The sequence below is a fragment of the Choristoneura fumiferana genome, chromosome 3, assembly GCF_025370935.1.
Source record: "Choristoneura fumiferana chromosome 3, NRCan_CFum_1, whole genome shotgun sequence".
NCBI classification, from domain to species: domain Eukaryota; kingdom Metazoa; phylum Arthropoda; class Insecta; order Lepidoptera; family Tortricidae; genus Choristoneura; species Choristoneura fumiferana.
Window position 1 is genome coordinate 22,884,323 of NC_133474.1, and position 14,041 is coordinate 22,898,363.

The 14,041-nt window shown below is 49.1% G+C and overlaps 2 protein-coding genes across 2 annotated transcripts; both read right to left on the reverse strand.

The window, feature by feature from the left end:
- Positions 1 to 343: 343 nt before the first annotated feature.
- LOC141426142 (uncharacterized) lies at positions 344 to 7,519 on the reverse strand. The gene is made up of 8 exons (XM_074085001.1): positions 7,510 to 7,519; positions 6,896 to 7,297; positions 6,078 to 6,372; positions 5,761 to 5,978; positions 5,479 to 5,716; positions 3,456 to 3,618; positions 2,385 to 3,412; positions 344 to 2,304 (listed from the first exon to the last, which is right to left on the reverse strand). Exons 1-8 carry the CDS (start codon positions 7,517 to 7,519, stop codon positions 2,100 to 2,102), a joined length of 2,559 nt encoding a protein of 852 aa, XP_073941102.1. The 3' UTR covers positions 344 to 2,099.
- Positions 7,459 to 13,290, reverse strand: LOC141426285 (uncharacterized). Its single transcript, XM_074085133.1, has 4 exons — positions 12,935 to 13,290; positions 9,283 to 9,499; positions 8,454 to 8,728; positions 7,459 to 7,548 (listed from the first exon to the last, which is right to left on the reverse strand). The coding sequence occupies exons 1-4, from the start codon at positions 13,281 to 13,283 to the stop codon at positions 7,538 to 7,540; spliced, it is 852 nt and encodes a 283-aa protein (XP_073941234.1). The 5' UTR covers positions 13,284 to 13,290; the 3' UTR covers positions 7,459 to 7,537.
- Positions 13,291 to 14,041: the final 751 nt, after the last annotated feature.

Consider the following 14,041-nt stretch of genomic DNA (forward strand, 5'->3'; position numbering starts at 1 on the left):
TGAATTATGAATTATATGCTCGGCTATAAGTTATTTCTGTTCCGTCAGGCGATATTCTTCAATCGCGCTGTTGAGATTTGTCTTAGAACAAATAAGACGTCGATTCCACATAATAATAAGCTGCTCATGTGGTACTTCCAGGGCGGAGGGCGGCCTCTCTCCGGTAAGCTTTTAAAGCTATCACTTCGAGACGAGATGTTAAGAAATGTTAATAAACTAATCACGAGATTTCTTGAGTCGTTGATTTTAAGATAGGTGTTTTTTGCTACGGGTTTCCTGCTCAAAAATCTCACCCCTCGCCTCTTACGCTCGTCGGGCTGCACCCTAAATAATAACAGTTCAGTTCAAATTCAAATGTTTATTCGCGTTAGGTATATACTATGCTGTTGTAGTTGACATTAGATGTAACCTTAGACTATGAAATAAATATTTGATATTTGTATGGTGCATGTTGGAGCAGAATATGCCTGGACATCAAATTTGATGAAATATTAATGATGAACGCAAACGCCTGTTAAAACTTTATAGCAATTACTTGAGGATGCACCTGCCGTCTCTTGTCCTTCTTCTGCTCCGATCAATATTGCCTACAATGAGGGCTATCGCGTATGAATTCGCCGCTAGAGGCGCTAGTGTAGCGTGAGGTCTCCGAAATGTCAAATCTCATAGTTTTTGGGTGAGCTACGCGGGTTTATTTAAAATTAGAATAATTTTGTGAATATTTTGCAATATCTGAAATTAATTATGGCAAATATGCGTTCCGGGGCAATGAATGTCTGTGTTTTGAGACAGTTTTGTCTTTCGGAAACCTTTGTCCCCCCTTTTTTCCGAACAAAACGGGGACTAATGCAACACTGTGGCATGCTCGATATTTATATGGTACGGTTTGAAGGTGTATTAAATATGATTTTAATCTAAACTTTGTTTTCACGCCCGTAATAACAGACTTTCAAAACCATACTTAATACCTCACGCAACAGTGCGCCATCTAGTGAGACAAAAAACGATAGCCCTCATTGCCGTGTCATTGTCTAAAGTAAAACCCTAGTCTTTGCATTTATTTCAAAAATTTTTACAACATCCACATTATGTAACCATATTCTATGCAAATAAATAAATTACATTTCTACATTATTTCAGAAATGAAAAAATAAATTGAAAAAAATCCTTTTAAGCACTTGAAATAAAATAAAACATTGTTTTTTAGTTAATATTAAAAACACTGGTTACCAACCTTAGAGCAAAGATACCTACTTCTCATCTGGTGCTTCATTTAGAAATACGTTGATTTCGCCAGGAAAGAATGTTTTTGATTTCTTTGATTTAAACCCCTGACTTGCGTTTTAGGAAAGCTTGCAACTTACAGTACTTATTTGGATATATCTGTTTGATGGTAGGTATATGTTTAACGTAGATTTTAGCATGGAGTAAAGTAGTAGAGTTTTTATATACTAATGTATAAAAATAGAGGTGACAATATTAAATTAGAGTCTGTTAAAATAATATTATACAAATATATACATACATATAATAATATAATACAAATTTAGTTGCTATATAATAATAGTCATGCTGATTTATTAAAACGTAGGTAGCTTGGATTACACAATTTACAGTCGCTTGAAAAGTATTTATTAGGCGCTTAAAATTAGTCGCTGAGTTATTAATTCAGAAGACAAATAAGTAATTAAATTTGAAGGCAAAAATGACAGTTTAAAGAAGCTGGCTAATTACAACCCATTTTTTTATTGGCCTATCAAGAATCGTCTCAAAACTTATGAAAACACGAGGTACACGCCAATGCTGACACTTCATACAAATTAGGATGATAATAACGAAGGTTCAGGTCAGAGGGTCGAGTCGAGGCTGTACTGCCTAACGTTTCTAACGCTCGGGATCGCAATAAAAGGACAGTATTTGTATGCGAAATCTGACATTTAATTGCGATTGCGAGCGTCAGAAACGCTGGGCATACGGCCTCTCTCTGGTTAGGTATAAATTTGTGCTCTAAAAATAGACCTGTAGTAACAGCGCCGAGTATGGGTCGCCCCACGTTACACTATAAGTACTAAGATATTTCAAAAAGTGTGTGGAGGTGATCAGGCGGTCCACTCTTCGAGGTAGAGGCCGTCGTCCCCGTGCGGGGGGCGGTCCCCCCCGGCGGGCGGGGGGCGGTCCCCCCCGGCGGGCGGCGCCAGCGCGGGCCGCACCGCTCGCGGGTGCGCCGCCAGCCACGCCACCAGCTGCGCCGCCGTCGGCCGCTCGTCCGCCGCGCGCCGCCAGCACGTCGCCACCAAGCCGCGCCTGCCACACGCACACACACGCGTCACGCGCCACGCCACCACACGACAGCGGACATCGGAGGGAGGGGGGGGGGCACTCACGTGGAGGCGGCCGCGTCTCTCGGCAGCGGCGGCGAACCGCCCGCGCGCACGTGGCCCAGCACGCGCGGGGCCGGCCACGCGCCGAACGGGCGCGCGCCCAGCGTGGCCAGCTCCAGCACCAGCACGCCCAGCGCCCACACGTCCGTGGCGGCCGAGAACACGCCGCGCGCCAGCGACTCGGGCGCCATCCACAGCACCGGGAACAGCGCGCGCCGCCGGCACAGGTACTCGGCCGCGCCCGGCGCCTCGTCCGCCGGCGCGTCCAGCCGCCGCGCCAGCCCGAAGTCGGCCAGCCGCAGCGAGCGGCGCGCGTCCACCAGGCAGTTGGCGGCGCGCACGTCGCGGTGCACCACCCGGTGCAGCGCCAGGTAGCCCAGCGCGGCCGCCGCCTCGCGCGCCAGCCGCGTCAGCGCCAGCGCGCCCACGTGCGCCGCCTCCGGCTCGGGCTCGCCGGCGCGCGCGCGCTCCAGCGCGGGCCGCCGCGCGCGCAGGTAGCGCTGCAGGTCGCCGTGGAAGGCGTGCTCCATGAGCAGCAGCGGCGCGCCCTCCGCCTCCAGCACGACGGCCGCCAGCCGCACCACGTGGTCGTGGCGCAGCGCCGCCAGCAGCGCGCCCTCGCGCACCAGGTCGCCGGCCGCGTCGGCCGCGCCGGCGCCCGCGCGCGCGGCCTTGGCGGCGACGGCCAGCGGCGGGCCGCGCGCGCGCCGCAGCACGCCCAGCCGCACGCTGCCGTAGTGGCCGGCGCCCAGCTCGTCCAGCAGCTCGAGCGCGGCGCGCGGCACGACCAGCGCGCGCAGCTCGGCGGGCGGCGCGGCCGACGCCTCGCGCGCGCGCGGCAGCAGGCGCCGCTCCAGCGCGCGGTCCCGCCGCCGCAGCCGCGCGCGCCGGCCGGCCGCGGCCGCGCACAGCGCCGGCGGCGCCAGCACGAGCGCGGCCAGCGCCAGCGCCCAGGCGGCGTCGTGGCAGTTCGGCGCGTAGGCGTCACCGGACCACGTAGAGTGGCAGGGCGCGGCGTCGCGCACGCCGGGCTCGCACAGGCCGCCACCCCGTGGTCCGGCCAGGCGCCCCCGCCCCGCCCGCCCCGCCCCCGGACTCCGGCCAGACGCCCAGCAGGCGCCCCGCGGGCTCGCCGGCGCTCCAGCGGTGCACGAACACGAGCGGCTCCTTGCCGCAGCTCTGCTGCTGGGCGACGCCCGCCACTGACGTGTGTCTGAGTCGTTCGAGCATCTGTGACCTGCGGGAGTGAAATAATAGTTTATGCAGCGTTACGTTTTGAGGCCTAATACGTACCTACAGTTGCATACATAACTTTATCTACATCCATATTATTAAATCCTCTATCATACGTTCAAGGGCCATTGAGAATGACCTGCATCGCAACCAGAACTATGTCTGCCCCACAAGACTAAGTTATATAGGATTGAAAGTTCTGGTAGCTCAAATCGTCAATCGTCTTGTACGCCACAACCCAAGTAACATTAAGTATCATATAATTATCTTACTACTTATCGAATTATAAGACTAAACGTCTTATAGGAATCTAATAAACGTTTTGACTTTGACCATTGTTCTTACAACAGCATATTACAAGACGATTTAAACTACAAGACCTTTCAATTCTATAACTTAGTATCGTAAACTTTTACAGTATAACTTTAGAAGACTCTTACTAGAGCATGGCCTTATAAACATATAAGACTTTTTAGCATTGATATCCTATAAATAAACGTATTTAATAAAACCGTTTACTCCTATGAGGGTCCTATTTATTTCCATTACAGGATACCTACGTAAAAAAAATCAATAAATAAATAAATGTTATAAAAGTAAGTAGCTGCAATAGGTCAAGCGTACCTATACAAGATCCTATAAATAAATGTAATAGAAATGTTTACTCCTATTAAGGTCTTAGTTCTTCCTTCTATAAGACATGAGATCCTATAAATGTTATAGAAATAGTCGCTATAGGTCAAATATTGTAAAGGATGGTGGTCTTGGTCGAGACTTCTAAGAGATTAGTAGCACCGAACTTGCACGTTATCAGATTTATTATATGTAAGTACGATTTTATCCATACGTGTCTTTTTTTGCTATTTAAAGAGCAATCGAAGTGCGGGTTAGTCTCATGTTTGGACAAAAGTGAGACAGTCAATAATTGCGATGGTTCCGTACAACGAAAAATAGGTTTAGTATTAAGCGATTGTGAAGATGATTCTGAAAATTCTGAGAAAGTGAGATTTTTTTTTCAGAAACAATGCGTAGATCAGATGCAATGAAAGAATATCCTGCATACTTATTAATTTTCAATAAGTAATTAGGTTTTCTAATAATAAAATGATCAAAAGGAACCCTGAAAAATTCAAATGACGACTAGCTATGATGATGAGTTCTGTGACCTTTAAACATATATTTACTCCCTTAATCATCTTTTATAAAGTCTTTAGCTGTTAATGAACTGGTTCAAAGTTTTTTTTGTTACCAAAACAGTAAAATAACAAAGTGGTACACTTAGATATAAAATAATTATGGGTAAACAATTTGCCTTTAAATTTTTTTTTCGTAACACTGCACGCCATGGTTCAACTGTCCCAAGAAAATAAATGTATGCTCTTGTATTATAGCACCACCCTGATTTGGTAGGTACTGTAGGATCAATTTACACCAGAAAAGGCACATGCCGGATCCTTAAAGGTGTAATCGCTCTTATTCAAGCAGTTTACCGGATTATTATAAGAGTATTATCCTTGTAAGAACTTAAGGAACTTAATAAAACGACTATAAGACGGAATAGCTATACATAGGTATAAATTGCGCCCAAATGCGGTTTTATAAACGTTTCTACATTTTGCTGCTTGGGAAGCTCCTGCGCCCGAAGATAAGCTCCGGTGCGGTCGGGTTTCATTATTCGATGTCGTAATGAACATTACGATACTGCCGTGTTCATAATAGAATCCAATGTCGTAATGCAGCAAATAGAGGATTTACTATATGCGTGTAGATAAAGAATTACTTATAACACGTTTTTCTGAACGCATTCCAACAATCGTTCTCTAGCTCGATTCGCGCGCGATATAATTATGAAATGTAATCGTACCGGCTCTCCTCGTTATGTTCGTAAGGAAACGTCGGGTCGTTCGCCAGAAAATATTCGATTCCCGTCATCATGAGCAGCAACGCGTCGAGCAGGGGCGCGGCCAGCGGCGGCCAGCGCGCGGGCAGGCGGCGCGTGGCCGCGTCGCGCAGGTGCGGCGCCCCGCCCGGCGCCCCCGGCGCCCCGCCCGGCGCCCCCGGCGCCCCCGGCCCCCGCGCCACCAGCCCGACAGCGTCACGTACTGGAAGCCCGGCGGCGGCGGCCAGTCGGCGCCCCCGTCCTCGCCGGCCGCGCGCAGCACCAGCCAGGCGTAGCCGCGCGCGGGGCCCATGCCGGCCTCCGCCGCCGCGTGCAGCGCGCGCGCCGCCGCCGCCGCGCCCGCGTCCAGCACCACGACGCGCGCGTCCAGCACTCGCAGCGCCGCCAGTGCTGCCGCCGCGCCGCCCTCGCTCAGCGCCTGCTCGTGCACCACCAGCGAGCCCGAGCTCGAGAAGTTCTGCCACCTGCAACAGACCCCTCGTTTGTTTGCAAATTTGTCCGAGCCGAGCCGACCCGCAGCCGCAGCCGCAGGCCGCAGAGGCGTGATCCGGTGCGCCACTCACTTGGCGGCGTGGGCCTCGTCGCGCAGCACGGCCAGGCGCCGCCAGCCGCAGCGCCCCAGCAGCCAGCGCAGCGCCGCCAGCAGCCGGCGCCCGTCCGGCGACACGGCGCACGCGCGTCCCTGTCCCTCGTCGTCGGCCAGCACCAGCGGCACGTACCCCGGCGCCAGCTGGGCGCCGCCCGCGCCCATGACCACCGCGCCGGCCACCAGCGTCACCAACCAGTCCCTCTTCATGGTGTCGAACACCCTCAAGGAGCCCCCGACGTCGTCGCAGTCCACCGTCGCGTTGGCGAAGACTAGTTATGGGTCGAGAGAACATTTTCATTACTTCAAAGAGTTAAAGACCGAGACCAACTTCCAGTACTCAGATTGACTTGAAATTTGGAATACTTATGCAAATCACGTGACAATGTAATAATCTAATAGTGACATCTTGGTAGGATCGTCTCCGCAGGACGGAACTCTTGAACGGTTAGTAGCATCGACTTCAAATTTGGTATGCAAATGTAATTTGGATGACAATGCAAGTACACTCATCAAATAAGCTTGTATTAAAATGCTGCTGTGCCGTTGTCTGTTTGTCTATAATCAAATTTTGCAAGTAAAATTTCTACCAACTTCCAGTAGTTGGTTTGACTGAAATGAATGGAATGGTATACTTATGTAAGTAAATTGCGTGACAATAGAATAATCTGGTAATGACATCCTGGTAGTCTGGCCAGAGGATCGTCTCCACAGGACGGAACTTTCTCCCCTTGAAGAATGTTCTCGAGAACTCAAGAGCAAAATTCCGATGCGAGAACATTCTCGAGAATTTACCATCAGTAGCGAAGAGGAGCGTCACGTTCGTTCCGGTCTCGTTCCAGTAGTCCGCGACGACGCTTCTGACGGCGGAGTGGAAGTCGTCGAGGCGCCGGCGGTCGCCGCACGTCTGCACGTACAGATAGAGGGGGGCTCGGGGCAGTCGACCCAGTGGCGCAGGGCGCCGCGCGCGCTGGCGGCCGCCTCGCAGGCCGCCTCGTCGGGCCCCAGCGCGCGCTCGTTGCGCAGCAGGCGCCGCAGCGTGGCCGGCGCCGGCCGGAAGCGCTCCAGCACGCACGGCACGCGCGGCATGTACTTCTTGATGAGCTTCAGCGGCGCCGCCAGCACGGACACGGCGGCGGCCGGCGCCGCGCCCGGCAGCGGCGGCGCCGGCTGCACGCGCTCGCCGCCCGCCGCGTCCTGCGCCTGCCACCAGTCGTAGTCCACGAACAGGAAGGAGCGGCCGTGGTGGCGCAGCGCGCGCTGCAGCGCGGCGGGGCGCAGCGCCACGGGCCGCAGCGGCGGGGGGGGGCCGCAGCGCGCGCGCGCGCTCGCACAGCTCCCGCGCCAGCCGCGTCGCCTCCTCCGCCGCCCCCGCGCCTTCCTCCGCCACCAACACCACGGCTATGCACTCGGTGTCATTCGAAGAACACGTACAATTCAGCCAGTCGCTGTGTGAATAATAGTAGATTGATAACCAACGGTGGAAAGTGTCCCATTTCACCTGGGATATTTCTCGTTCGAGGGGAAATGGGTAATTTCACCCGAGTAAGACACTATACTTTTCATTTCGACTGTGAGGAAAGAAGAATACTAAGTACAAAAAAATAAGAATCATAATAAATTGAATTTACTTAGGTATATCCAACCTCCAACGGTACCTTTTCGATCTGGCCACTAGCTTGAAACGGCCGACTATAAAAAAAATCGAGTTGGTCACGACCAAGGAGCTTATATACAAACTGGAGATTGAACGCCAAACGAAGAAGTTTGACCTTTATTACTTATTTATACATTTCATGAATTCCATCTCACGACCAAGGAGCTTTTATACCTATGTACAAAACTGGAGGTGGAACGCGGAACGAAGTAGTTTGACCTTTATTACTTACTTATATATTCCATCTCTTTCTTAACCTAACTAAGGAAAGAGATGGAATATGTTCGTGATGTAATAAAGATCAAATTTCTTGTTTCAAACGGATGTTCGGCGTTCAACCTTCAGTGTTGTATTGTATATAAGCTCCTTGGTCACGACGTGCATCTAGATGGCCATGCCGAAAAGTGAAAAAAAAGTGTCATTGACGTAACTCAATTCTCTTTGACTCCGTGGCTAATCGAAAAATTAAAAAAAAAATTACTTTCTACTTTAGAGATGAAAACGCAATTTTCCACCCGGCTATCTAAACTAAACTAAACTAACTAACTAAACTTTCCGAACAGGAGAGATGAAAAAATATTTGTTTGAATATAAATTTTGCCAGTTCTTACAGTTAAAAGAATGAACTCGATCGTTTGATCTACGAGTAAAAGTTGACCCGTCACCGTAGGTTGCATATCAGTCGGGCGGTCTCACCTGGACGGCGGCGGCAGCTCCTCGTCGAGGCGCTCGTCGCGCGGCGCCAGGAAGCGGCAGTCGGCGCGGCGCAGGTCGTGCCAGGAGCGGCAGTCGGCGGCGGCGGCGGGGCGCGCCGCGCCAGCAGCCGGCGCGCGACCGGCGCGGCGCCGCCGTGGACCGAGTAGTACGCGCCGCCGAGCCCCATGAAGAAGTCCCGCCCCTCCGCGACCGCGCACGGCTCGCCGCGCCACGCCGCCGCCACTGATAACGGAAACGCTTTCGCCGACCTCGACCTGCACATGGCACATGACGCGCGGACTGAGTAGGTATGACGCCTGGACTCAATATTTAATTCATCAGTTTTTCCGCACAAACAGTCCTAACATCGTGATCCTCGTTCTCATTACAAAGACGCTCTAAAAATGTTATGTCTACATTCCGGGGTCGATTTCGGTTTTCTGCAGACAGACATCATGAAGTCGCGGCGCCCCAGCCAGCGTTTGAGTATGAACGAGTAACACTTAATAAAAGCTTCGTATTCCACTGATATTATAAATGCAGAAGTTTGTTAAGCCTGTTTGTTTGTATCATTTTAAAGTTTAAACTGCTGAACTGATTTTGCTGAAATTCGGTATACAAATAGGTCGGTATACGGAGTTGTGAAGCAGCAGCTTAGTACTTAGTTTACAAAGTTAGGACGAACGCTAGCTGGAGCGGGTGCCGGAGCGGGCGCACGCTTGCGGATGCGGATACAAGTAAAATCCATCGCATGAATCGCAGTTAGCGATCCATGCGCACCGTGTCAGCTAGCGTTGGCCCCGAGAGGTATCGAGCGGTGCGGGCCGACCTGTTCCATTCTTTGAACAGGCGACTCGAGTAGTTCAGCAGCGGACAGAGGTCGGCGGGAGCGTCCTCGCGCAGGAGCACGGCGTCGGCGGGCAGCCCCAGCCCCAGCCGCAGCGTCACGGCCAGCAGCGCGTGGACCGCGCGCGCCGCGCCGCCGCCCAGCAGCCACAGCGGCGCCACCGGCGCGCGCGCCGCCCGCCGCCCCGCGCGGTCAGCGTCTGCGGCACCCCACACACACGTTCATCATCATCATCCATCATCATCAGCCCGAAGACGTCCACTGCTGGACAAAGGCCTCCCCCTTAGAACGCCACAATGAACGACAACTTGCCACTTGCATCCACCGGTTTCCCGCCACTCTCACGATGTCGTCAGTCCACCTGGTGGGAGGCCTGCCAACGCTTCGTCTTCCGGTTCGTGGTCGCCACTCGAGGACTTTTCTCCCCCAACGGTTATCTGTTCTTCGAGCGATGTGGCCTGCCCATTGCCACTTCAATTTGCATATTTTTCCAGCTATGTCAGTGACTTTAGTTCTTCGACGAATTTCCGTATTCCGGATTCTATCGCGCAAAGAAACTCCAAGCATAGCTCTCTCCATAGCTCGTTGCGTGACTTTGAGCCTCTCTAAGAGGCCAACAGTTAAGGACCACGTCTCAGCGCCATAAGTCATCACTGGCAACACACACTGGTCGAAGACTCTAGTCTTCAGGCACTGCGGAATATTGGACGAGAAGACATCACGAAGTTTCCCGAACGCTGCCCATCCGAGTTGGATTCTTCGGGCGACCTCTTTGTCGAAGTTGGACCTACCCAACTGGACAACTTGTCCAAGGTAAACATAGTGGTCAACAACTTCGAGTACATCGCTCCCAACGATAACCGGCACGGGTGTGACATGGACATTTGACATGATTTTAGTCTTGTCCATGTTCATCTTAAGACCCACCTGTTGGGAGACGATACTGAGGTCACTGAGCATAGTATTGAGCTCCTCCAGCGACTCCGCCATTATGACTATATCATCGGCAAAACGAAGATGGGTGATGTACTCGCCGTTGATATTGATGCCGAACCTGTTCCAGTCCAAGAGCTTGAAAACGTCCTCCAACGCATTTGTGAACAGTTTCGGAGAAATAACGTCTCCCTGTCTCACACCTCGCTGCAGTTGGATTGGTTGTGTACTCTCGTCCTGCAACCGGATCGACATAGTGGCGCTGCTGTACAAACTCTTTAACACCTCGATGTATCTATAGTCAATATGGCATCGCTGAAGGGACTGCAGTACAGCCCAGGTCTCGATTGAATCGAAGGCTTTTTCATAGTCCACAAACGCTAAACATAGTGGCCGATTATACTCCTCGGTCTTCTGTATAATCTGGCGGAGCGTGTGAATGTGGTCTATGGTGCTAAAGCCTTTACGGAATCCAGCTTGTTCGGGAGGCTGGAAATCATCAAATCTTCGCTAGAGACGATTCGTAATGACCCTCGAAAACAACTTGTATACATGACTAAGGAGAACACACACGTTAACTTAGGCTAATTTTGCGGGAAATCAGCATAGTCCTCGTCCAAAAGACCTATTCAACAATACACCAAACTACAAGATTGGATGAGAAAAAAATCACCCCCACTTTATGCCTATGGGAGGTACCCTAAAAAAAAAATATTTTTTATTTTTTATTGTACCATTTTGTCGGCATAGTTTTCATATACATATATCTGTGCAAAATTACAGCTTTCTTGATAGCAAAGCAAAGCCGCGGATGGACAGACAGACAGACATGGCGAAACTATCAGTGTTCCGTTTTTGCCAATTTGGATACGGCACCCTAACAACGTCTACGTTATTTGGACTGAGATATTTATCATAAACTAGCTGTTGGCCGCGGCTTCGCCCCGTACCAGTTTTAAAAAAAATATATATTTAGGGACAAACCTTGTCCTGACAATAACGATCATAACAAAAAAAAAATCTAATTCGGTGTCGTCGTTCGAGAGTTATGGCGTACCTACCTACTTACATTTCGGCAATCCATTTTTATTTATTTAGGTGTTATAGAAGATTACGGTCTCATCGCAAAGATGTAATGTTATGCTGTATGTACGCAGATGTAATGTAATTTTTTTCTGAATCTGTAATTTTATCATCATCAAATTAATTTTCATCTCTTTCGCCACTACTAGAATTTTTGTGGACATTCTCAGAATGTTCAGAATCATCTTCCGTCGCTTAATATAATAAACCTATTTTTCGCTGTACGGAACCATCGCAATTTATGACTGTCTTACTTTTGTCCAAACATGAGGGAAACAATAATGTACAACATGGAATGTACGCGCAATAATGTACGACGTGTCATGCCGTACAATATCATGGTCGCGCATTATCAGGGCTTACAAAATATTGCGCGCTGTAATGTACGGTGTGATAATCTGAATCCAATCGATTTGTATGACCATAGACTTGTGTTAGGTCCAATTGTGACCACAATGCGCAGCTGAGCGAGCGTGCCGCGGCAGCGGCTGGCGACTGGCGAGGCGCCAGGATCAAATTAATTTATTTTCTACAAAAAATTTTAATATTTGGTGTACACGAAACAAATGGTTGTCTCAAAAATATAGGTCGAGCAATATTATAAGCATGGATTATCAGGCCGGTCATTATTTGAGCGCGCATTAACACGTCGTACATTAACTACACTCGTGCTAGTTCGGTACGGGGTGATAATGCACAGCATAATAATCGGTGTACATAAGCACGGATTATCAGGCCGTGCATTATTTGAGCGTGAATTAACAAGTCGTACATTAACTACACCCCAAACAGGACACTAACCCGTACTTTGATCGCTCTTTTAATCGCAAACGACACATTAGGGGTAAAAATGTACTTATAATCAATCTGATAACGTGCAAGTTTTAGTGCTACTAATCTTTTAGAAGTCACGACCAAGTCCACCAATCCTATACAATCTTTGACCTACAGCGACTATTTCTATGACATTTATAGGATCTCATGTCTTATAGAAGGAAGAATTAAGACCTCAATAGGAATAAACATTTCTATTACATGCGTTTATAGGATCCTATATATGCTTGACCTATTGCAGCTATTTTTATAACATTTTATATTAAATATCCTAATAAGAGCAAATGGTTTTACTACGAGTAAACACTTTTATAGGATATCAATGATAAAAAGTCTTATAAGATGCGTTTATAACGCCATGGTCTAGTAAGAGTCTTCTAAAGTTATCCTGTAAAAGTTTACGATACTTACTAAGTTATAGGATTGAAAGGTCTTGTAGCTCAAATCGTCTTGTAGTTGCTGTTGTAAGAACAGTGGTCAAAGTCAAAACGTTTATTAGATTCCTATAAGACGTTTAGGGGCTGTTGCACCATCCATTGATTAGCGTTAACCAACGGTTAAATGTGATGCCGTCTCCGTCTATTCCAACAAAACAAATAGAGACGGCATCACACCTAACCGCCAGTTAACACTAATCAATGGATGGTGAAACAGCCCCTTAGTCTTATAAATCGATGGTAGGATAATTACATGACCGCATTTTGCTACTTGGGTCATACTCTTTCCGAGTCTAATTATGTGGGTGCAGCGATTTAATTAGAAATGCGCCATTTTGATCACTTACCTAACGCCTCTTTCAGTGCGGCGCAATAGTTACCGGGTTTCGCATACAAGGGATCCGCGTCACTTGGCGCACTCAGCGCACTTGGCGTACTCGGCGAATTCAGCGCACTCAGCCCTCTCGGCGTACTCGGCAAACTAAGCGCACTCAGCGTACTCCGCGAATTCAGTGTACTCGGCAAATTCAGCGCACTCAGCGTACTCTCCGCCTTCAGCGCACTCAGCGCACTCGGCGTACTCGGCGTACTCGGCGCATTTAGAGCACTGAGCGCACTCGACACACCCAGCGCACTCAGCGCACTCAGCGCAGCCACGGCAGCCAGCAGGGCGCGCGGCCCCCTCGGCACGCGCATCACTCGACGGCACCTCGCACAGTCTGGCCTATCGCAGTTTCCTTATTCATTTTCGTTATCGTTTCCTGCTACCACGTGGCAAATATACTGTACCAAATATTAGTAGGATAAATACGAATGTTTGTACTTGAGTCTTACATGTTTATATGTATTTAAGTTTAATTTAAAATTTTAATTTAGCTGTAAATATATGTATGTCTATTCGAAGTCTAGCATCTACCTATATAGTACAAGCTTTGCTTAGTTTGGGGCTAGGTCAATAATCGCAGTCGTAAGATATTATTATTATTATTAATCTAGAAACCTGAAATTTGGAACTTATGTATATTGTTTAGAAGATGTAGGAAAGTACTAAGGAAGGATACCGAGGGAACGAAGCATTCGGGACATGTTTGTATGAGACAAACTCATTCCCATGGAGTAATGTGTAAATATCGAAATCTTTGCGGGCGAAGTAGCCAGTATGTAATATTATGTACTTTTAATTTATGGTCAATCCGGACTACTGCATGGAAGTTGGTCGAATTTTACTTGCAAGATTTACTACAGATAGACAGACAGACAACGGGACAGGTGAAACTAAATAAAAGCTTGTAAAATTGCTTTTTATCCATGTTGATAAACTTAGTCGATTTTTAATTAATCACTAGCACTGGTAAATTGTGGCCGCCGTCAATCCGGTGTTAAGAATGTACAACAAAAAATATCTTGGGTAGGTACTTAGTTGTCCTGCTACAGGAGGAAACGATTACTATCGA

What these genes read in the sequence shown, in the direction of transcription:
- LOC141426142 (XM_074085001.1), bottom strand. An exon ending in GCTGGTGCTGCGCGCGGCCG is followed by an intron (nt 5,717 to 5,760) that starts GCGAGGACGGGG and finishes CCGGGCTTCCAG; the next exon opens with TACGTGACGCTGTCGGGCTG. An exon ending in GAACATAACGAGGAGAGCCG is followed by an intron (nt 3,619 to 5,478) that starts GTACGATTACAT and finishes TCACTCCCGCAG; the next exon opens with GTCACAGATGCTCGAACGAC.
- LOC141426285 (XM_074085133.1), bottom strand. Translation starts at nt 13,283, where the DNA reads ATGCGCGTGCCGAGGGGGCCGCGCGCCCTGCTGGCTGCCGTGGCTGCG. An exon ending in CGCACTGAAAGAGGCGTTAG is followed by an intron (nt 9,500 to 12,934) that starts GTAAGTGATCAA and finishes GGGGTGCCGCAG; the next exon opens with ACGCTGACCGCGCGGGGCGG. An exon ending in CTGTTCAAAGAATGGAACAG is followed by an intron (nt 8,729 to 9,282) that starts GTCGGCCCGCAC and finishes TGCCATGTGCAG; the next exon opens with GTCGAGGTCGGCGAAAGCGT.